We start from the raw sequence: 22,738 nt of genomic DNA, 5'->3' as shown, positions 1-22,738 counted from the left end.
ACAGCGACGGCGACGAATAGGTCTGAATTTTTTTTTTCAATCGAATCTCATAACCAACTCTGATATCACTTGTTAGCAAATAATACGAAAATAAGATCGAACACGAGATATGATTTTTAACGTGGAAAATTCTTGAGGGAAAAAATTACGAGCGCCAATCGACGATCTTCATTACGATGAGAGAGTTACAATGCAGGAAATACAATAAGTCGTGTTACTCTTGCCATACGATTTACAAGATGTATATATAGAGTGGACTAAATTGACTGCAGTTAAATACGAAAATAAATCCGCTAATCACGTAACCCGAACCGTGGGCTCTTCAGCGTTCCCACGTTACAATTCGGGTCATATCTTTCGTGAATCTTTCGTAGCTAGTAGAATTGATTTAGGGGGTGTTTGGGAGGCATGTGCTAAATTTTAGCACCTGTCACATCGGATGTTTGGACACTAATTAGGAGTATTAAACATAGCCTAATTACAAAACTAATTGCACAACCCCTAGGCTAAATCGCGAGACGAATCTATTAAGCCTAATTAGTCCATGATTTGACAATGTGGTGCTACAGTAACCATTCGCTAATGATGGATTAATTAGGCTTAATAGATTCGTCTCGCGATTTAGCTTAGGGGTTGTGCAATTAGTTTTGTAATTAGACTATATTTAATACTACTAATTAGTGTCAAACATCCGATGTGACAGGTGCTAAAATTTAGCACCTGCTATCCAAACACCCCCTTAGTCAAATGACTTTGGGCCGCACTTCGGGTCACATCTTTCGTGAATCTTTCGTAGAAATTTAGTAGAATTGATTCAGTCAAATAACTTTGGGCCGCACTTCATACACAATGACAAAGAAATGGCTCGACGATGACGTGGTGTCTCTTGGACGAGACAACTGGATACTTCTCTACCTATCTCGCCAGGATGTATCGTTTGTCAGCATGGGATAATGATCATCCTTCTCTTGGATTCATGTCCACGGAAAAGATCTGTGGACAGTTCCAATATCATGTTGTGCAAACTGAAAAAACTATAAATCAGAAAAGTAAATGTGACGTGTAAACCAGTCAAGTAAAACAAAAGAGTCGTCATCTGTATTCGCAGCAGAGGATGCTCTGTATTCATTTGGTCCTAACTCTGTATACAGTCCACTTCTTCCCTCCTCGGCACCATGAATTAAACCAAAACAGAAGCCTAAATCTTAGCAGAGACCTTGAGGCATCAGCAATGGCCGGAGAAGATGAGCTGACGCTGCTTGGCTTTTGGGGGAGCCCATTCGTTCTACGAGCGAGACTTGCTCTCAGCTTCAAGGGTCTGAGCTACCAGTACGTCGAGGAAGACCTGAAGAACAAGAGCGAGCTCCTCCTCAAGTCCAACCCCGTCCACAACAAGGTTCCCGTGCTCATCCACGACGGGAAGCCCGTCTGCGAGTCGTCGGTCATCCTGCAGTACATCGATGAGGTCTTCACCGGCACCGGCCCGTCGCTCCTCCCCGCCGACCCCTACGAACGCGCCATCGCTCGCTTCTGGGCTGCCTACATCGATGACAAGGTACGCAACAAATCGCTCAAAGCTCCAAACGATCGCATAAAGCGCCTTAGGGGGTGTTTGGCTACTTCACCTCACAAAAAGAAAAACCAGCTCCACTCCACCAGTTCCACACTTTCCCAGCTCCACTTTACCAACTCAAGAAAAAAATGAAGCTGATGTACGTGTTTGGCTGATTGCAGTGTTCCAATTCCAAAAACACGAAGACTTATTGTGAATAGTCTATTTTACCCATTGTAAATAGATGCATGTCATCATCTTCTCTTTTCTCCCCTCCTCTACCTCTGCTCGCGCTCGCCTTGGTCGCCTCCCCGCCAATCTCCTCCACTCAGCGGCGACAGCGTCGAGGCCATGGCGCGGGGCAGTGGCGGCAGGCCCGTCGTGTGGGGGCGGCAGTGGCAGCAAGGCCACGACACGGGGCAGCTTCGGTGCGGCCATGGAGCGGGTCCTACAGTTGCGACCGTGCCCGCCGGCTACCAGATGCAGGGGACCGGGGCGGTGCGACCGACGAGCGGGGGTGGCGGTGCCGCGGCCGGCTTGGGCGGCACGGCCAGCGTGGCGCCGGTGGGCGTGCGCGGCGCGGGCCGGCCATGGCGCTGTAGGGACCGGAGCGACGCAGCCGACAGGCAGGTGTGGCGGTGCCGCGACCAGCGTAGCACCGTGGGGCGGGGGCGGTGCGGGCTAGCCATGGCGCTGCAGGGGACCGAGGCAGCGCGGACCAGCGCTGCCGCAGGGGGTCAGGGCGGAGAGGTTCGGCGAGTAGGGGAACCATGAGCAGAAAAGAAAAATTAGAAGCGAACCGGTACGTTGTGTAACGAGTGGCAAAGGTGGATAAATAATCCTAACTCCACAAGTAAGTCGGAAACTGATGTTTTTGGAGCACCCCTTGAGGTACTCCAGGAAAAATGTGGATTTGACCCTTAGCTCCAAGTTTTTTGTGGAGCTGGAGTTGGTGGAGCTAGACGTGTTTGGTTGCGAGTTTTTTGGAGTTAGTGGAGTGAAGCTAATTTTCCTAGAGTGCTGCCAAGCACCCCCTTAATTGGCTGCAAGATGGTGCCCGTGCTCATCCACAACGGCAAGCCCATATGCGAAACCCATATCATCGTGCAGTACGTCGACGAGGTTTAGGGCTCGGTCATCATGGACTAAAGTTTAGTGCACCCATTTTAGCCACTTTTACTCCCTAAAGTGCCAAATAGGTAGACTAAAGTGTTTAGTCCTTTAGTCCATATGGGGTGGACTAAAGTGGATCAAAGGACCTTGGGACACCCCTGACCCTCATTACTCCTCGTCCCACCCATCCCGCACCCTACCCCTCCCTATCCCACCCGTCCCACCCTTGCGCCCCCGGCCCCGTGCGCCCTGCTGCCTCCAGCGTGATGCCGTGGACGATGGCTGAGACCTTCCGCGGCGGCGCGCCAGATCCGGCCCGTGCAGGCCACCCGCGCCCGGATCCGGCCATCCAGGTCCCGCGCGCTGTCCCGAGCTCCTTCCGCCGCACGCGGGGCAATGGTGGCGCCGCCGTGTCGCCCACGACACGCGGGACCAGGCGCCGGCCACTTGCAGCTCCAGGAGTCAGTGCCGGCCCCGCGCCGCCCGAATCTGGCGGCCCCGCCCGCTGAGCCATGCTCCGGTGGATCCGACACGGCCGCGCCACCCGGATCCGATGGACCCACCCTGCGCCGCCGACGGATATGGGGTCCACGTGCCCGAACGGCCGGTGCCGTCGCGTGTCGTGGTCAGGCCCGCAGCCGGACGCCGCCGTCGCGCACCAAGGATGGGCCGCTGCTCCTGGACCGCGCAGGAGCTCACGTTGGCCGCAGGAGGCAGGGGCCCGCGCCATAAACGGGCGCCGCACGCATAAACAGGGTGGGTAGCAGGGATAAAAACATCTTTATTCAACTGTATTAATGGACTTTAGTCCATGGACTAAAGGAACCAAACACCCATGGACTAAAGGAACCAAACACCCATGGTGCCACTTTGCCGCAACCGCGGAGACCCGCCCTGCCAGCCCAGATCCAGATCGAGGCTGGACTCGCGCCCTGAGCAAGAGAGCAAGGAAGGCTCAATCCACCAGACTGCTACGGCCGGTGGATGGGCGACGTGATGGCTATTCACGCCGGCTCCAGAGGCCAGCGGACGGACGATGCGACGGGCACCCACGCCACTACCAGCGTTCTACGCCCAAGAGCCAAGAGCCAGGACGCGCATTCATGGTGGTGTGCCCGCCCGACGACGCATTCATGGTGGCGTGCGGCTCCAAGCGCTGACCAGCCACTCCCCCGGCAGCGCCCGGCTGCTACGCTACTTTTGCATTCAGGAAGCGAACGGCTGGCAAATGCTTCATCTGCCTAGCCCCCGACCACCGCGCTGCGCGTTGCAGGGACCTAGTGAAGTGTTTCAACTGCCGCCGCTCAGGGCACAAGGTTGCCCGCTGCCCCGACCTGCGCCCTTCCGGCCAACAACACCGGGCCAAAGTCGAGCGCCCACGCCGCCCACCACAGCGCCACGCCGCCAGTACTCCTCCCCGAGCTGAAGCAGAGCGCCCACGCCGCGCACCTCCTCCGCCGCCTCCACCGGCCTCGACGACCGCAAGGATGTCGCGCCTTGATGACCCGGACACCAGGCCAGATAAGGAGTAATTCATCGTGCCCTCCTCCTTTGACATGGAGAAGGAAGCCCAGGAGTGGGAGGGCACGACGCTCGTCGTCATGGCCATGAGCGTGCCGGCCACAACGGGCGTGCGAGAGGTCGAAGCTGCCGTCCTCGACGAGATGCACCTGCACCGTGGGGATGTCGTCGTGTCCTGCCACCAGCTGCAGCCCTTCCTCCTCAAGTTCGTCCATCGTCACCACGCTGAGGAAGCTGCTGCGATACGCTGCATCAACCACCACGGCATTGTGCTCAATGTCCGTCCATGGAGAAGCCTAGAGGTGGCTTTGGGAGCGGCCATGTTATTCCGAGTCCGCCTGTGTCTCGAGGGCGTTCCGGTCCAATCTGCTGTTCAAAAATTTGACCTCGAGGATGTCCTAGCTAATTTCCCCACAAGACGGGCAAACTCTTCCCCATCAACTACCTTGGATTGCCACTTGCGATCAGAAGGCTGCGCAAGGTCGACTTCCAGCCCCTTGGCAATAAAGCGGCGGCCACACTGTCAGGCTGCTGGTGGGGGCGCAATTTAACTCAAGCCGGAAGGGTGACACTAACAAAATCAGTCCTCTCCTCCATACCGGTTTCCCTGCTAACAGCTTTGAGCACTACAAAAGAGGTTCTGGAGTTCGTTGACAAGCACAGGAAGAAGTTCCTGTGGGCGGGCGATGATAACTTAACTCGAGGCAAATGCAAGATTAATTGGCCTACGGTCAATCGGCCTACGCATCTAGGAGGCGCTGGAGTTCTAGACCTGGAAAAATTTGCGAGGGCACTCAGACTTAGGTGGCTATGGCAGAAATGGACAGCACTGGACAAACCATGGGTGGGCATGGGAACACCATGTAATGAAACTGACAGGTTATTCTTCGCGGCGTCCACGACGATTGAGATCGGAAATGGCCAGAAAGCTTCCTTCTAGCATTCGGCATGGGCACAAGGGCGGCGACCCAAGGATATAGCACCCGATATCTTTACCATCTCCAGGAAAAAACAGACGGCCTGTTCGCTTCAGCTTATTCAGCCGGCTTATCAGCCATCAAACAGTATTTTCCTCTCACAACAAATCAGCCGTTTCAGCTTTTCAGCCAGCTTATAAGCTGAAGCGAACAGGCCCAGAGACACTTGCATGAGACTTCGCAAGGGCATCAGTGGATTAGGGACATAAACCCTCGCTCAATCTCGAGCGCCCAACAGCTGCAAAAATTCGTCCACCTCAGGGAATTAGTCCGCAACTGGCTCTCAACCCGGACCCGGACGTTGAGGATTAAATTGTGTGGAAATGGACGGAGAATGGGGAATATTCGGCTTCCTCAGCTTATCAGGCACAATTTATTGGTTCAATCAAGACAAACCTCAAGCCTTTGATCTGGAAGCCTTGGGCACTACAAAAGTGCAAGTTTTTCGCCTGGTTAGTGATAAAAAACAGAGTGTGGACCTCTGATCGGCTGGCAGTTAGAGGGTGGCCAAGGAACACAGTCTGTCCTCTATGCCGGCATGAGGCTGAGACGGCTCATCACCTGTTGGCAGCCTGTCGTTACATGGAGAAACACCTCCTAAAGTTTAGGACATGTCACATCGGATGTTTGGATACTAATTAGAAGTATTAAATATAGTTTAATTATAAAATTAATTGCACAGATGGAGTCTAATTTGCGAGACGAATCTATTAAGTCTAATTAGTCCATGATTTGATAATGTGGTGCTACAGTAACCAGTTGCTAATGATGGATTAATTAGGCTTAATAGATTCATCTCGCGAATTAGTATAGGGGTTCTACAGTTAGTTTTATAATTAGCTCATGTTTAGTCCTCCTAATTAGGGTCCGAACATCCAATGTGACACTTCTATAATTTAGTAACTTGTATCCAAACACCCCGAAGCGCGTCTGGCACTTGCTTGCCACACGTTTGGGTCTCCTGCAGCTTGACCCAACGAACTGGCAGGGCACAAAGACGGCTGCAGCTGCGTGACAGCCGATCAGCTGCTGGCCCAAAACACGTATGAATACTCTGGGCCTGTTCGCTTCAGCTTATAAGCTGACTGAAAAGCTGAAACGGCTGATTTGTTGTGAGAGGAAAATACTGTTTGATGGCTGATAAGCCGGCTGAATAAGCTGAAGCGAACAGGCCTGTTTTCATCCAATTTGGCTGCCGTTGCTGCTGTTTGGCTGTGGCTGTGTGATTGGCTGCCGCAGCTGCAGCACAGCCGTGAAAATCCGAACCGAACTGACGCGGTGTCTGAGTGGTGGAGCCTGTTAGGGAATCTGCAGGACGTACCTAGGAAGACGATCAGATCACTTCTCTTGCTTTTTAATTGGAAATCTGGAAGGAAAGAAATGCAAACTTTCTCCCGCAAGGAGCTCTCCACGAACTCACTTCTCATCAAAATTCTTGAGGAGTTCAATGTTAGGAAACACGGTATGCTACTCGTTAGCATACAAAAATATAACTCGAAAACAGGATCACTTGCGAGTATATGATCATAGATTATACCTTCGCTCATCACGCGTCGCAACGAAAATCTTAACGAAGCGCGAGTGGTCGATCCGATCGATGTCGAGGAAGTAGTCGTACAATCTAACGAAGTGCGCAACTGAGCAACACTTCTACAGCAATCCACACGTACGGGATGGGACGAAGAACCGGAGCATGCTAGCACTCCACGGCACGTACTCGAAGATCCCCGCTATCAACCTTTGATCCGGGAGGGAGGACTGCAACAGCGCACCAAGCAGGTGCATGCGGCGGGGCAGTGGCAGCGCACCAGGCAGGTGGATTAGCCCTTGGGTTAATCATCTTTCTGGCCGATGATTAGATATATAACGCTTGCTTAATGAGCCAGCATGTCCTTATCCTCCTGGGCATCTCCAACAGTCAGGACTTGGGGGCTAGCGGGGCGCCAGACATCTGAGGTAGCTATTCACGTTTTTATGAGGCTCCTTTCTGTCCTGCTGTATCTGTATAGTTTTTTGAGGCTATTTTTTTCCCTTTGCTCCTTTTTCGCGGCTGTAAAGTTTTTTTCCTTTGTTCTCTTGTTACTCCTTCTGTATATATTAATAGAAATGGTGCACAGTATGTGCCCATTCGTTCAAGAAAAATGATCCCTCTCTCCTCCCTGTTGACCCATACGGCCGTGCCATGGCTCGTTTCTGGGCTGCTTACATTGACGACAAGGTACAAGTCATCTTGTAAACTCCATGTCATTCTGTGTTTTCACTGACATGTTTGGTGCTTTTAGGAGAGGAAAGTGAGTAATATGTAATAACCGGTACAATAATTGCAGCTGTTGAGCTCGTTTATGATGATGAGCATGGGCAACACGGAGGAGGAACGGGCAGAGGGGAGGAAGCAAGCGTTTGCCGCTGCGGAGATCCTCGAGGAGGCACTGAAGGAGTGCTCTAAGGGGAGACCATTCTTCGGAGGGGATAGCGTCGGCTACGTTGACATCGTGCTCGGAGGCTTTGTCCCATGGGTGCGCCTAATCGATCGCTCTACTGGCTCGAAGCAATTCGATGCAGGCAAGACCCCGCTCCTGGCAGCGTGGCTGGAGCACTTCGGCTCGTTGGACGCGGCTAAAGCTGTCATGCCAGACTTGGAGAGGCTGGTTGCGATCAGCAAGATGAGGAAGGCCTAATGAACAGCCAAGGAAACTGAAGTAGCTGAGGGCGTGGGCGTTTGCTGCTTACAGTTTATGATTGTTGTTCGAGTAAAAAAGTCCCTCTATTTACAAGTCACAAATCCATGACCACAATAATCTCAGTGTGAAGAAAACATTGTCATTCCAAATTACTGCCATGCCGGACTTTCATTACGATGCTCTCCTTTCTTGTGCTCTCCGGTTCTTTGTATCCGCCCCTTCTCCACTTTGAGGAATAAATGGGTTTAGAGGTTAGCTTAGCGAGCTCTTTTACAATGCACAATACTACTAGGTGGCACAATACTACTAGGTGGTAGTATAGAGTATATGCTGTTTTTTTGGTACGGGTAAAATTGTAATTAGCACTACGGCTTTTTTTTTCCACCCTCCGTTTTCCCGCGCGCCCTCTCTCAAGCGTTCGCCCACGGCCACCGCCCCAACACCGCAGCCTTCGGCTTCTGCAGGACGCCGCCGGCGCTGCCGCCGCCTCCTCCTCATACCTTCCCAGTCTGCCGCCGTCTCCTCCTCCTTTTCCGTGCCGCCGCTGCCACCACCTCCTCGTTTGCCATGTCCGGCGATGGTCGCGCGGCGCCCCGGATCCCCCGCCTCCATGTGGCCGCGTCCGTCCGCGCTGCTCCTCCTTGTCTCCTTCGCGCTCCTCTCGGCCCCGCGGCCGGCGCGAGCCCTCCGGTTTGACCTCGAGTCCGGCCACACCAAGTGCATCTCCGATGAGATCAAGGTCAACTCCATGGCCGTCGGCAAGTACCACATCGTCAGGCCACTTCCCCGACGCCCAGCTCCCCGAATCGCACCGCATCTCCCTCAGGGTAAGCGAGCAGCGCCACGCACCCGTCGGCGTCCGGTGATTTGGGATGCGGTAGCCATGGCCATGGCGTCAAGTGTGTGCTAATACTCTGGCCGCTTCGTTTTTCATTCAGTTCCAACTCTAAATCTATGCTTGGCTGGTGAGGCAGCGTTCCTGAGTTTGAAACCGTTTGTTTGTACCATGATTTGTACATTGATAAATGTTAATTTGGACTAATGAAACTCAGCAGGTGATGTGCTGACCTTTGCTATTCCGTTCTTGTTTAGCTGCTATCTTTATCCGATGGAGAGCGGATAACCACCATCATTCATGTGAGTGAATTTGGTGAAGACCAATATCTAGTGATGCTCACCGTTAACGGCTACATCAAAAAAGTTCCTCTTAATGCCTTCTCATCGATCAGATCTTCTGGGATCATATCAATTCAACTGGTCTAGTAAGCCTTTTGCTCATCAGTTCTGCTGGACACTTGTGTGTTCTACATAAGTTTTCCAACAATCAGTGCTTTTGAATTGAAAACTGAATTCATATAATGATGCATGGTACACCACCTACTTTCTTGCTTCTTATGTACATTAAAAACCATGATGTGCTTCAAAACTTAAGGTGCGTGTTACATATGCTATTTGACCTGATCGACCTGGTATGTTCTATTTTGTCTGTGCAGCTTCCAGCGGATTGCCGCTTGGCCGCTGTATTTGTTGCTGGTCTTTCACTCGGTGGTACCATTTCTGAACTTGTTCCTTTTTCATTCTTTTTATTTGCTTAACCACTCACTGTTTCATTTTCCTATTAATTCAATGGTAGATGATGGTGAAAGCGACGAGCAGGTTGTTTTAGTTAGCCAGAGCAGCACTGTAAATAGAATCAAGGTTAAAGATATATCCATCCAGTCTCGTTACGCAAGGTAAGTTAGGCGCTCAAATAAAAGTCTGTAGTTGGTTCAATTTTTTTCGGACTTTTCCTTTTTCTGTTGCCAACTGTTTCATCATGCTCTACCTCTGTTGGGCAACCAGGGGAGTAATTCTGATGAGGCTGGAGCATGCTGGGAAGATCCAGTCGCATCACTAATATCCGCCGCAGCAGCAGAAGTCGCTGAAGATTAATCTTGCCCCAAGATGCAAGTAATTTAGTCTAAATTAAAGCCCTGGATGTAGGCTTTGCCCGCTGTACTCAATAGCGTGATAAGAAGGCTTAAGACAGTATTATTCTTGTGATGAGTGATGGATGTAAAATGGCACGTTGGCTTGCAAAATTGACGCATCTACGGTATTACTTTTGGATTGGCTGGGCCCCTAACTTGTGATATTTTCAAACGTGTTCACTGAGCTATCCATGTTCATTTCAATGAACCTGAATGTTTGTTAGATCGAGCTGAGTCAGGACACGATGGCATGTTTATCTTTGCCGCTACGGATCGAACCAAGCCAGCGCACGACATCATGAAGTGTGACTTTTTCTTCCCTCAGTTGTCATTTTTCTTCCCTCAGTTGTCATCCAGTCTCGTTACGCAAGGTAAGTTAGGCGCTCAAATTTGTCTGTAGTTGGTTCAATTTTTTTCGGACTTTTCCTTTTTCTGTTGCCAACTGTTTCATCATGCTCTACCTCTGTTGGGCAACCAGGGGAGTAATTCTGATGAGGCTGGAGCATGCTGGGAAGATCCAGTCGGCATCACTAATATCCGCCGCAGCAGCAGAAGTCGCTGAAGATTAATCTTGCCCCAAGATGCAAGTAATTTAGTCTAAATTAAAGCCCTGGATGTAGGCTTTGCCCGCTGTACTCAATAGCGTGATAAGAAGGCTTAAGACAGTATTATTCTTGTGATGAGTGATGGATGTAAAATGGCACGTTGGCTTGCAAAATTGACGCATCTACGGTATTACTTTTGGATTGGCTGGGCCCCTAACTTGTGATATTTTCAAACGTGTTCACTGAGCTATCCATGTTCATTTCAATGAACCTGAATGTTTGTTAGATCGAGCTGAGTCAGGACACGATGGCATGTTTATCTTTGCCGCTACGGATCGAACCAAGCCAGCGCACGACATCATGAAGTGTGACTTTTTCTTCCCTCAGTTGTCATTTTGCCTAAAGAAATGATCTTCTGCCTAGGATTTCTAAAATTTTAGTTTGGAAGGAGTATGCTACAACAGTAATTCTCCAATGCAGAATACAATCATATTTTCTTGGTATCAGATAAATCAACAGCAGTAGTTATGAAGGTACATAGGAGTTACGGTCAAACTCAAATCCCATGTACAACACAGCTCCAACACTTGTGTTACAGTCCGATGCCAGAAACACTGAAAGCTGCAATGACTTTATTATTGTTTTGGTACAATGGTAACGCTTGCAAGGATCACCACCACGATTGCTCCAAGCGATCAGCAGCATGTTCTTATTTCACAGCTGAGTCCACCTGCAGTCCACAAGATGCATTTTCACTACCTGTTTTATGCAAAGCAGCAAAAGTTAGTGAAACAGTGGGTTGAGATGGGTTTCACTTACCGCATTTGCTACTATCTCAGCATTTGCTGGTATGTCTAATGTAGCCTCAAAGAGGACCCAAGCCCAGTTATCACTTTGGGGTCCATCAGATACTTATGGCACGTTGTCTTTCTGATATCGGCGAGCCTCGACCCAGGTTTTACCCCCATCAAATCTATATCTACTCTCTCAATGCCACGGTCACCACCTGAAAGTGCAGGTCCAGCAATCCTAGCCTGCAGCAAGTGATGATAGCCATGCATTAATAAGATTTTATTCTAGTCCATTGTACGCACACAGGATGCAATATCAGAGTAAATTATTAGGAAGTAACACTAACCTTTTCTTCCTTGATAACATCTACATCTTCCAGTGTACAGATAGCAGACTACTTGATCAAAAGTAAGATAAGGGCCTGTTTGATACATGCTCATAAAGTTTACCTATCACATCGGATGTTTGGATACTAATTAGGAGTATTAAATATAGTCTAATTAAAAAACTAATTACACAGATGGAGTCTAATTCGCGAGATGAATCTATTAAGCCTAATTAGTCCATGATTTGACAATATGGTGCTACAGTAACCATTTGCTAATGATGGATTACTTAGGCTTAATAGATTTGTCTCGCGAATTAGTATAGGGGTTCTGCAGTTAATTTTATAATTAGCTCATGTTTAATCTTTCTAATTAGCATCCGAATATCCGATATGACCCCTCCTAGTACCTCGCATCCAAACACCACCTAAATTTTCCGGAAGCCAAGCAGAACAAATTAGCATAGATGAATTGATAATGTTGTATACCTGTACAGGGAAGTCCATCCATGGCCTTCTAGTTGACCAATCAATATTTTCCCAGTCCTCGGTTGGTGGAAACATTTTGTAATTTTTTGCGTAGAAAAACCCTAGTCGAGAATAGCAGTCAGATTTGAACATTGAAAAATAAAGTTGAAAAAGCATAGCATTCATATTTTCTGAAAGCCTGGCATTCTTCCTCGATTATGTTGATTCTGTCCAACCATTTTACAGAACGTGCACCAATAACATCAGGAACATCAACACGGATTGGGTATCCATGGTCACGATTGAGGATCTATACATGATAACTTGTAACATGTGAAGATACAGTACATAACACATCCAGATTAAATGACAAGAGAAACAAGATGTCTAACTGGGATAACAGCATCGCGAAAAAAACTACTTAAAACAGACTTCAACATTAGATTGAAGACTATGTAAAACAAAATTTCGGTTATGAAAAGAAAGGTCACATTTGCTCACATCTCCATTCATTTCATATGCAAGTAATACATCAGCATCTGGATCTGTTGCCTGCTTTAATGGAATAGTTGCAGTATAAGGACCACCTCGAATGGGGGATTTTCCACCAACCCACCAGGCAACGCACAACATACTAACCTTGCGTCTCGAGCGCCAGGCGGACGTTGTACCCGTGGTGGAGCAGCCGGTCGACGACGGTGAACCTGACGAAGGACCTGGCACCGGTGACGCACACAGTGCGCGCCTCCGCGCAGGCAGCCTCCTCAAGCCGGGACGCGCGCTTCGCCGCGGCGCCGCCTGACTTCCGGGCGCCGAAGCCTGCGACGCCGTGGAGTAGCAGCGCAGCGAGCATCTTCTCCACCGCGGAGTCGCTGCCACCCGCCGCGTTGTCGCCGCCGCCTGCCGGAGTTGCCACCTCCGCCCGCCGACGCCCCTTGCAACCCTAGCGATCAGAAACGAGGAACCCTAGCAACCGATTGAAATGAGAAGAGGAATAAAAAAGAAAGAAGATGATAAGTAAGAAAGAATTGATCTATTCAACAATGCCATTTAAGATCTTTCCAATTATACCCCTATACTACCCATACTACTCATGCATACTACCTGTACTACAGCTTAAAGTTTTAGTAGTATAGAATTAATCTCAACCATCGGATCCTTACATACGAGTCCTTTTCGAACAATGGTATAGGGTAGTATTATGCACCGTAAAAGATCTTAAAAGATCTCTTAGTTAGCAACCCTCTTCCTTAATCCAACAGAACAATACGAGTGGTAGTGTGATACAGTAGTAGCTGAGTTTAGGAAGAGAGTAGAATTCGGGAAAGGGCAGCAAAGCAAGGGAATGGAAATAGACTAGAGATTCATTAGGGATCACCGGAGAAGAAGATCAGAGTACAGGGGAAGGAAGAGCAACAGGGAGGAGCGTGAAGAACATGAGACTTGTTTCTGATAACTCTCGATGCTTTGTAGTTTCTGTCAAGGCCCAACCAAATCACGGCTTCCTAACACCTTTATCTTTTTACTAGAGTCCTTACTCGCTCTCACGTTCTTTATGTTTCTAATATATTAGCTTCATTTTATAATATGTTGATACGTTATCCCTAGTAGTCCTCTCTTTATAAGTATAGTTGAAGACATTTGTGGGTGGCTTCATGCCATCTGTTTATTATGTGGGATCCACATATGGAAATTAAAAAAATCACCATTTAACCTTCGCTTTATCTATTCATTCGATTTCCCCCGTACTCATCGTCATCCAGCTAAGTCGCTACCTCTTTGTCCATCGACGCCACCCGCATCTTGCCCCATCGCATCTTGTCATCCTCGTCGTCACCCAGGCAAGCCTTGTCCTCCCCGTGCCTAGCCTCATTCCTGCTTCGAGCGCTAGGCCACAGCGCCTCTGGCCGCCATGAGCAGGAGTGTGTTCTCCTCCTCTTCTTATTTCCATCCACCTCCCTTCTATAATTCACTCCAAATCGTTACAATCAAGTGCAAAATTGAGCCCCCAATTGCTAGACGTGGAGGCCTTAGTTCCAGATCTGAAGGGAACGGACGTCGTTGAGAGGGGGTGTGAGGTCTCGAGCGAGCAACAGTAGTGCATGGTGAGCGCAGGAAGGGTTGGCCACGCGAGCCGTGTGGGTGGGACAAAAGAATAGGAGTAAAGGTTGGACCTCGGGTCAATTGCAGTAAAGTTTGGGGACCTTTTTTCAAAATGGTCAAGAAATATTCCAAGGACTGCATGTTGATTAGAAAAAATTAAGAGATTTTTTTTGCAAAATAACCACGACTGTCAGAAGAAATCACCTCACTTTAATATTAGATAGAGATAGAGATTTAAGAAAAAAAAATAGCATCATCTGATTTGTGCCGCAGTGCGTACACACTGGCAAGAAATACATCGACGATGACTTCATGCCTCTTGGAAGTTGAAACCGTAGCGAATTTCTGTGTCGTCAGAAGTGACCTCATGATAACCAAAAATAAAATTGACTGCCGCCATGGATGGTGCTCCCTGGATCCTTCTCCAAGTAAACGGCTTCTAGAACGTTCCAACAATCTGAAAAATAAATAAACGTCGGACGCAACGCAACATATCATGTGCATCATCTGCGCCTGACTATATATAGACGGCCGGGCACTTCCCTCCACGGTCACCAAGAACAAACCAACGAAGACACAAGCTATAATCTTAGCGGAGACCTCGAGGCACCAGAAAATGGCCGGAGGCGACGACCTGAAGCTGCTCGGCATGTGGGCGAGCCCGTTCGTGCTGCGGGTGAAACTCGCGCTCAGCCTCAAGGGCCTGAGCTACGAGTACGTCGAGGAGGATCTCAGGAACAAGAGCGAGCTCCTCCTCAAGTCCAACCCCGTCCACAACAAGGTTCCCGTGCTCATCCACGACGGGAAGCCCGTCTGCGAGTCGTCGGTCATCCTGCAGTACATCGATGAAGCCTTCGCCGGCACCGGCCCGCCACTCCTCCCCGCCGACCCCTACGAACGCGCCATCGCTCGCTTCTGGGCTGCCTACATCGATGACAAGGTACGCAACAAATCGCTCAAAGTTCCAAACGATCGCATAAAGCGCCTTAATTTGCTGCAAGATGGTTTCGTTGACCGATCGGGTACGCGTGCTGTGGACCTGCAGATGCTGGCCGCTTGGACCCAGGCGTCGAGGGGCAAAACAGAGGAGGATAGGGCTGAGGGAATGAAGCAGTCTCTCGCCACGGTGGAGACCCTGGAGGGAGCCCTGAGGGATTGCGGCAAGGGGAAGCCATTCTTCGGCGGCGACAACGTCGGGTACGTGGACGTCGTGCTCGGCGGCATGCTCGGATGGGTGCGAGCAAATGAAGAGCTGCAGGGCGCCAAGCCCTTCGACCCCGAACGGACTCCGCTCCTGGCGGCGTGGGCGGACCGCTTCTGGTCGCTGGAAGCCGTCGAGCCAGTCATGCCCGACGTGAGCAGGGTGATCGAGTTCGGCAAGGCCCGTCAAGCGGCTGCGGCCGCCGGTGCAGGCAACTGAAGGGGCGTCTTGGGCGCTGCACTCTGTTTCAGCTTCTGTTCCAATATAGTACGAGAATAAGGCAGTGTTGCCGTGTTGGTCAGTTTCTATGAGGTCGTTGTGCAATGAGTGTTACCCTGGATGTCTCGTGAGTTTAGTCAAAAAGTTAATTTTGTGTAAGTGTAAAATTTGTTTAGGATGCTTTACAATATTCGATTAGAGTATATAAAGTGGTTTCGTGAGTGTGCGTTTTCTTATCAGTCTTCTATCAGCATGAGCAAATTTTGTAGTGAAGTGAGGCCTCAACGTACTTGATGTGTACGCTTAATTATATCGACCACTGATACTAAAGAGGTATTTTTGTGTAACATTTGTTTCAGATGATTGTTATTACTTTAGAGTACAAAGTGGTTTCGTGCTTGTACGGTTGTACCTCTTCCAACCAGTCTTCTATGCCATCAGCAAATTTTTAGTGCTGTGTCAACGTACTTGATATGTACTTACATCGGTCAGGATACCCAGTAAACGCGTATTTTTGTGTGAGAGACCAATGGTGCATGGTCATGGTCTACTCTCTTAATGATCAACGGATGATAATGTATATCCTTTAATAATCGGAAAGGCGCACTCAGGAGTGAATGGAAGCTTTTAAACGATCTAGTCTCGGTGCACATTTTTATTGGATAGTTAATGATGGATAGCTGGGTACCCTCAGGAAAGGGGCTAAGGCAACTAGGTGACAAAAGGTCAAAGGCCCAACAGTTAGAAAACATCCTGGAAATAGCCCAGACGACGTTGCGGCCCACCGCCCGACCTCCTTGGTCGGAAGACAAGAGCCATGACTCGTCGGCTCAGCCAGCTCAGGGGCGGGGCCCACAACACCTCACCCACTCCTCTACTCAGGAAGAATTGCGCCATATGAGAGGTATTAAATGCACGGCGTGCCCCCCTGACCACCCCACGCTGGAGACATGACCGGGCGAGGGGAGCCGACGATTCGAGGGTGAGGCTACACCCTTCAGACCGCATAGGACGGCCTGTAGGATGAGGCCACGTACGCGCCCATGTGCCCCCGCATCATCATCGCCTTCGTCGGTAAGAAGAACCGTCAAGATCAAGGCCATGCCACCACACCAGGCCCGATAAGGTCCCACAGGTGAGGTGGGACCCAGCGATAGACGTTATGGTGAGGAGCGGTCGTGAGCGCACTAAAGAGGTCGGGAAAAGCCGAGACGAGCGACGCACCCCGTCCAGGCCACTAATCACAGCCCGCCCATTCGTCATCAGTACGGACGACAACAACAGCACCCGTCCTGTTCACTGCCACGGAGTTGGCGGACGGGATGGGAGCACGCCACGGAGCAGGCCGAGCCGTGTGTAAGCAACCCACACCGCCCAGGAGCCACCATACAAGGCGTGTGAAGTCCACAACCAGACAAGGGGACAGGACAAGGAGGCCTCTTGGTGCAAGGATGACCCGACCACGCCACAACCCCCGACCTCTGGGGAATCCCTCCATTTCTCAACGTTGTTGCACGGCCCCTGGCCTATATAAGGGGAACCGAGCCTTCTTTCTCTCTCTCTGGCATTCAACGCATACACCCACACATCACACGAATGCTTGCTTGCAAACATCCCATTGTAAGTCCAGTGCACTCGATCCAAGAAATACGACTCCTACCGAAACTGGACGTAGGGATTTTCTAAACCAGTATAACTCCTTGTCTCTTGTGTGCTAGCCATCGTAAGTGAGCAGAGCACGATGTACAACCACAAGTCAGCGGTCCGAAACACCGACGGTTGGTGCGCCAGGTAGGGGCAGTCACGCATTCCTTGCTAGCTTTCGATGACCTCCTTCGGTCTTAGTGCTGGCGGCGGCACCGCCCCTAGTGACACCATTCGCTTCAAGAGCCTCGAGTTCGCTGTCAACGCTGGGGGCGTGTTGCAACTTGTCCCTAGCTTTCTTCCAGCCCAGGCATTCCATTTCGGAAGACTGGACTTCGTCGCCGACTAGCTAGGTCATTTGCATCTTCTCGAAGAGGGGCTCCTCGTCCAGCCTGAGCTGGAGGGGGCGCTGCAAAGTGGCAACCCGCCGCATTGCCCACCGATGGTGACGCCCTAGTGTGTTAGATCAACGTACACCTCAGGGTGGACCCTGAGCCGAAGGCCTACCAGCGCACCTTCTATGCGCTGGCCAACGTCTTCCTCCAGCTCTCGTGGGAGACCCCACTCCCCCTGGAGAGTGAGTTCTGGGACCCTACGGTTCAGCTGTCATATGGTCTCCGAGACATTGCCTAGCTCTTCCAGATGGACCTCGAGCGCAGGCTCTGCCTCAACCCCGTGGACCCCACGTTCGTCGGTGTGGCGGAGTGCGCGCCGGAATCCTTCCACGACCTCTTAGAGATCAACTTTGTGAGCAGCTCCTCGTCCGAGGTGGACCTCATCCACCGTGATAACCTGTTGAGGGAGTGGTTCATGCGAAGCTCGCGGAGCACACCCCTCCTGACGGGCTGCGCGCACAGTCAATATAGCGCATGTCGGAGGAAAGCGAGGCGTACCTCCGCGAAAATGTGGAACGCCTCATTGCCAAAGCGGCTGAGCTCGACGGCAAGCGCGCTCACATCGAGCTCGAGAAGCAATGTGGAGAACAGGCGGACGGAGCGGCCCATGATCGTTCCCTTCGCGTGCATGAGCAAATCTTGCGCGATGAATACGGAGTCCACCGCTTCGCCCGTGCTAACCAGAATGTGGCCGTCGTGGTAATGATTCTACTCTTAATCCCTGAGCCGTAGGATCTTGAGGGCTTGCGCATCCATTGCGAGCTTAAGGATCTGCTCGAGACCGCGGCGGTCCAGCAGGTGGAGAGCTCCCTCCAAAGGAGACAAGAAACGAGCATCAACCACCGAACGTGGAGCACAGGCGGTCCCCAGGGGTCCCGCGCCCCCGCCGCACCAGTAGGTGTCCAACAGGAAGCTGGCTAACCTGCGGGAGGGGCGCTAGCGCCACGGCACCCCGCGGCCTCGACACACAGCCGCTTGGGCGGGGCGCACGACCATGACGACCACGCGGAACGCCGCGACCGATACTACGTGCGCTCATGCCCCCCGACCCCAGACGGCCTGAGCTCGAAGGCGTTTGGGAGAAGGATAACGCTCCGCGCCCTTCCCCGAGCGCTTTTACGCCCCAACCAACATCAGCAAGTACACTGGGGATACAAACCCCAGCGTCTGGATGTAGGTTACCGGCTCACTTGCCAAGCTGGTGGCACCAACGACAACGACTTCATCATGCAGTACCTGCTGATCTTTCTCGCGGATTCGGCTCGAGCATGGGTGGAATATCTCCAGGTGGACTGCATCCACAACTGGTCCGACCTCCGCCAAATTTTCATCAGCAACTTTCTAGGTACATACACCCGACCCGGCAACTCTTGGGACCTTAGGAGATGCAAGCAGACACCGGGGGAATACCTCCAAGAATACATCCGCCGGGCCATGCGTAAGCAACCCACGCCGCACAGGAACCATCGTACAAGGCATGCGAAGTCCACAACCAGCCAAAGGGACCGGACAAGGAGGCCTCTTGGTGCAAGGAAGACCCGACCACGTCACACCGCTCGACCTCTGAGGTCGGGACCTCCTCCATTTTTGAACGTTGTTGCCTGGCCTTTGGCCTATATAAGGGAAACCGGGCCTTCTTTCGCTCTCTCTCTCTGGCATCCAACGTATACACCCACACATCGTACGAACGCTTGCTTGCAAATACCCTGTTGTAACCCTATTGCACTTGATCCAAGGAACATCTTTCATCTGCTTAGAAACTTGATGCTGCACTTGGAATACTTGTCTTCTATTGCTCGCTCAATAGACTCCATCTTAGGTAATGAAGGTCGGGCTAAAGGACTTACAAAGCAACGCCTCCAAGAAGGACATGACGTCGAAGACGCAGTCACCACCCATCTGGCAAGCTGGAGTAAAGTTTTCACCTAGAAAACCATTGATCTTACAGAGAGCATCACAACAAACGCCTCAACAGAGGGAAACAACGCCCAATCGACACCGTCGTTGCTGGCACCGACACCAATCGGGTAAAGCTTTCGCCCGTAGCTCCTGCACGACCACATCATGACCCCAACAAAAAATCTGCGGCGTTCTTGTGGCCAAACCTGCTGGGCAGCCCCGCTTAGTGGAGCTGACACCACCAGGAGGCACCGAAGATGCAAAGGCTGCCGACCGTTACCCCCCACTCGCTGACAGGAACCCGAGAGGAGCGCCAACCTCTAGTGAGGACTCGGCCGCCAGGGCGAAGACGACGAGCCCAAGCACGAGGTCCACCGGAGGTCGGAGAACCGCTCGGGGAAGTGTGAGGAAGTGCCACTACCGCAGGCTGAAGCTGATCAGCAGCCATCGCGCCGAAATCCAGTCGACACCACCACCCCGACGCCGGTAGACCGCCGCCACTCTCTAGAACGCCAACGACCACGGGTGGATAGATCTGCTCACGGGGACGCTAGAGGCGACCGAGGCGGAGCCGGATCTACGACGCCATCACCGGCCGCCGCCATGGGATGAGGGCGGCATCTCGGGTGGAGAGAAGAGCCCCGCTGCCACCTTCATAGCACTTGTTCTGCTGGCGCTCTCAGGTGGCGGCAAGGGCACGAGGGTGGGGGAGAGGGGGCCTAGACGGCGGTGGCTAGGGTTCCACCCAAGCCACCCCCAGGGAGGCGACACAGGCGATGCGAGGGACGTGACGTCGAGGACTGCCAATGCTGGTGATGGCCGAGGTGGGTCCAAATCTACGATGCCGCGCCATCACCGGCCACCGCCATCGCTGCAATGGGAACCGGGGGCGGCATGTCAGGCAAAGAGAAGAGCCCTGCTGCTGCCTTCATCGTGCCTGCACGGGCTTCCGCTGGCGCGCTTGGGCGGTGGTGAGGGCACAAGGGTGGGGGAGAGGGGGCTCGGCCGGCGGCGGCTAGGGTTCCATCTGAGCCGCCCTGGGCGACGCAGGGGGCTAACAATACAAAAGGTCATGTGCTGTATACTTCTAGGCTTCTTCTCCAAGGAGTTGAACGAATCTTCCAGATTCCAACATTGCTTACTCGAAGTCTGAAACACCTGGAAATCCGGAAAAAGAAACAGCCACAAATCAGCCGAGGATTTCCTGCTCCTGTAGCCAGATGAAATTGGACTGGTGTGGACAAGTTTGGTTTTGGATGATCAGTGTTCCCACGCTAGTGCTGCTTCTGATGACCCAAGAGCCTTTTCAATTTGGCCTATGTGCCACTAAATTTAGTGGCCACGGAGAATCCTAATCCTCAAATTAAACATCAGCTCATATGCAGCGCCATCATCATGGATGATGCACATGAGATCCATTCCTCAACCCCTAGGACTGCATATATATACAGTTCCTCTCTTGCTCCACTCAAGACTCAAGAGCACAGCAGAAAAAGAACACAAGCTAGAACGAGTCAAAACAAGTAGAAAATGGCCGGAAGTGGTCATGAGCTGAAACTGCTCGGCACCTGGGCAAGCCCGTTTGCTCTCCGAGTGAAGCTCGCGCTCGGCTTCAAGGTCCTGAGCTACGAGGACGTCGAGGAGGATCTCCGCAACAAGAGCGACCTCCTCCTCAGCTCCAACCCGGTGCACGAGAAGGTGCCCGTGCTCATCCACAACGGCAAGCCTATCTGTGAGTCGCAGATTATCGTGCAGTACATCGACGAGGCCTTCGTTGGCACTGGCCCCTCCCTGCTTCCTGCTGACCCATATGAACGCGCCATTGCTCGCTTCTGGGCTGCCTACGTCGACGACAAGGTACAACAGCGGGCTGTCCTCTTTGTGTGCCAGCTATCTGCATGCATTTCACTTCCCAGTTGTGATGGATATCTGCGTTGCAGCTCTTGGCCTCGTGGCTGCAATCGTTCAGGGGCAAGACGGAGGAGGAGAAGGCGGAGGGGCTGAAGCAGACGCTTGCGGCGGTGGAGCACATGGAGGCGGCCTTCAAGGAGTTCTCCAAGGGCAAGCCCTTCTTCGGAGGCGACAGCGTCGGGTACCTGGACGTCACGCTGGGGGCCCTTGTCGCGTGGGTGCACGCCGGCGAGAAGCTCTATGGTTTCAGGCTCTTTGACGCCACAAGGAGCCCGCTCCTGAACGCGTGGGTGGAGCGGTTCGGCGCGCTCGACGCGGCCAAGGCGGTCCTGCCGGAAGCAGACAGACTGGTCGATTACGCCAAGATGAGGCAGGCCGACGCGGCAGCCGCTGCCTCAAACAACTAGATTGGCTCTGCGGTAATCGTAATTGAGACAGAGAAAGATTCGATCGGATATTCTATCCCTGAAAAATAATAGAACAGTTTGCTCTCTGTGCAAGTGATTTAGAAATAAAGAAGATGGGCTTTGTTTCACTTTCACATCGCATTCTTGCATTGTACGGCGCGGTTTGGCAGTTGGCATTGGCCATTGGGAATGAGACATGCGGTTTGTGTTTCGCAATTTGTGGGTTCGTTGTGTTCATGCAGGTCATCTTCCCACTATGGGAAACTCATATACTTCAGTATCCACACAACAGTGCTGGAAAATAGGAAAGCGTTGCGGTACGCAACAGCACGATCTGGCCAACCAGTTCGGCAGTGCATACCATAATAACTTGTCCGTTGTCCCCTTCACTGCACCGCGACCTCGCCAAGTCTGAATACCTTATCTTCCATCCTGCACCAGCTCTGGCTGTGGCTGCAGCTGCAGCAGCCACCCAGCAGCAGCTATAGGCGTTGCAGCAGCCTAGCAGGAAACAGGAACATAATTGTGAATAAACAAGAGAGCGTTCAACTTTGTTAAGGATATGTGCTTCGGCTGCTGCTCTTTTTTTACTGTGCAACTGATCAGCTAAGAGGGTGTTTGGCACCCGGTAAAATTTAACACCTGTCACATCGGATGTTTGGATACTAATTAGAAGTATTAAATATAGGGTAATTACAAAACTAATTGCACAGATAGAGTCTAATTCGCGAGACGAATCTATTAAGCCTAATTAGTCCATGATTTGACAATGTGGTGCTACAGTAACCATTTGCTAATGATAGATTAATTAGGCTCAATAGATTCGTCTCGCGAATTAGCCTAGGGGTTCTGCAATTAGTTTTATAATTAGCTCATGTTTAATCCTTATAATTAGCATCCGAACATCCGATGTGACACTGCTAAAGTTTAGCCCCTAGCATCCAAACACCCCCTAAGGTGCGCACCTCTAAAAAGCAGAGAGTTTGACCAATCCATGTTTTAAAAGGAAGATCCT

General features: G+C 51.4%; 3 protein-coding genes and 1 long non-coding RNA gene across 10 annotated transcripts; 2 read left to right on the top strand and 2 right to left on the bottom strand.

Annotated features, from left to right (window-relative positions):
- Positions 1 to 788: 788 nt before the first annotated feature.
- LOC117838022 (uncharacterized) lies at positions 789 to 7,240 on the bottom strand. The gene is made up of 2 exons (XR_004636487.2): positions 6,701 to 7,240; positions 789 to 993 (listed from the first exon to the last, which is right to left on the bottom strand). It is a non-coding gene; the product is annotated as an uncharacterized lncRNA (long non-coding RNA).
- LOC117838019 (probable glutathione S-transferase GSTU6) lies at positions 1,082 to 10,560 on the top strand. 5 transcript variants are annotated; one of them, XR_011897248.1, is made up of 7 exons: positions 1,082 to 1,555; positions 8,937 to 9,106; positions 9,338 to 9,392; positions 9,478 to 9,577; positions 9,687 to 9,939; positions 10,039 to 10,185; positions 10,293 to 10,560. XR_011897248.1 is itself a non-coding variant. In XM_072291105.1 (4 exons), the coding sequence occupies exons 1-4, from the start codon at positions 1,115 to 1,117 to the stop codon at positions 9,739 to 9,741; spliced, it is 651 nt and encodes a 216-aa protein (XP_072147206.1). In that variant the 5' UTR covers positions 1,084 to 1,114; the 3' UTR covers positions 9,742 to 9,953. The 5 variants fall into 5 exon arrangements, 4 of the variants coding, with proteins under 4 accessions (XP_072147206.1, XP_034573771.1, XP_034573772.1 ...); XM_072291105.1 differs by lacking the exons at positions 8,937 to 9,106; positions 10,039 to 10,185; positions 10,293 to 10,560 and having other exon boundaries at positions 1,084 to 1,555; positions 9,687 to 9,953; XM_034717880.2 differs by lacking the exons at positions 8,937 to 9,106; positions 9,338 to 9,392; positions 9,478 to 9,577; ... (1 more) ...; positions 10,039 to 10,185; positions 10,293 to 10,560 and adding exons at positions 7,268 to 7,381; positions 7,491 to 8,018 and having other exon boundaries at positions 1,092 to 1,555.
- A 266-nt stretch (positions 10,561 to 10,826) lies between these two features.
- LOC117838020 (uncharacterized) lies at positions 10,827 to 13,451 on the bottom strand. 3 transcript variants are annotated; one of them, XR_004636486.2, is made up of 5 exons: positions 12,584 to 13,451; positions 11,966 to 12,066; positions 11,498 to 11,572; positions 11,179 to 11,393; positions 10,827 to 11,089 (listed from the first exon to the last, which is right to left on the bottom strand). XR_004636486.2 is itself a non-coding variant. In XM_034717885.2 (4 exons), the coding sequence occupies exons 1-3, from the start codon at positions 12,795 to 12,797 to the stop codon at positions 11,214 to 11,216; spliced, it is 495 nt and encodes a 164-aa protein (XP_034573776.1). In that variant the 5' UTR covers positions 12,798 to 13,411; the 3' UTR covers positions 10,827 to 11,089; positions 11,179 to 11,213. The 3 variants fall into 3 exon arrangements, 1 of the variants encoding a protein (XP_034573776.1); XR_004636483.2 differs by having other exon boundaries at positions 11,498 to 11,600; positions 12,584 to 13,432; XM_034717885.2 differs by lacking the exon at positions 11,498 to 11,572 and having other exon boundaries at positions 12,584 to 13,411.
- Positions 13,452 to 14,577: 1,126 nt separating this feature from the next.
- On the top strand, positions 14,578 to 21,857 carry LOC117835637 (uncharacterized). Its single transcript, XM_034714985.2, has 6 exons — positions 14,578 to 14,987; positions 15,093 to 15,466; positions 17,594 to 17,708; positions 17,754 to 17,978; positions 20,933 to 21,262; positions 21,346 to 21,857. Exons 1-6 carry the CDS (start codon positions 14,664 to 14,666, stop codon positions 21,721 to 21,723), a joined length of 1,746 nt encoding a protein of 581 aa, XP_034570876.1. The 5' UTR covers positions 14,578 to 14,663; the 3' UTR covers positions 21,724 to 21,857.
- The last annotated feature ends 881 nt before the right edge of the window (positions 21,858 to 22,738 follow it).

The sequence above is a fragment of the Setaria viridis genome, chromosome 9 (assembly GCF_005286985.2).
Source record: "Setaria viridis chromosome 9, Setaria_viridis_v4.0, whole genome shotgun sequence".
NCBI lineage: Eukaryota > Viridiplantae > Streptophyta > Magnoliopsida > Poales > Poaceae > Setaria > Setaria viridis.
This window is presented reverse-complemented; position numbering and strand designations above follow the sequence as displayed.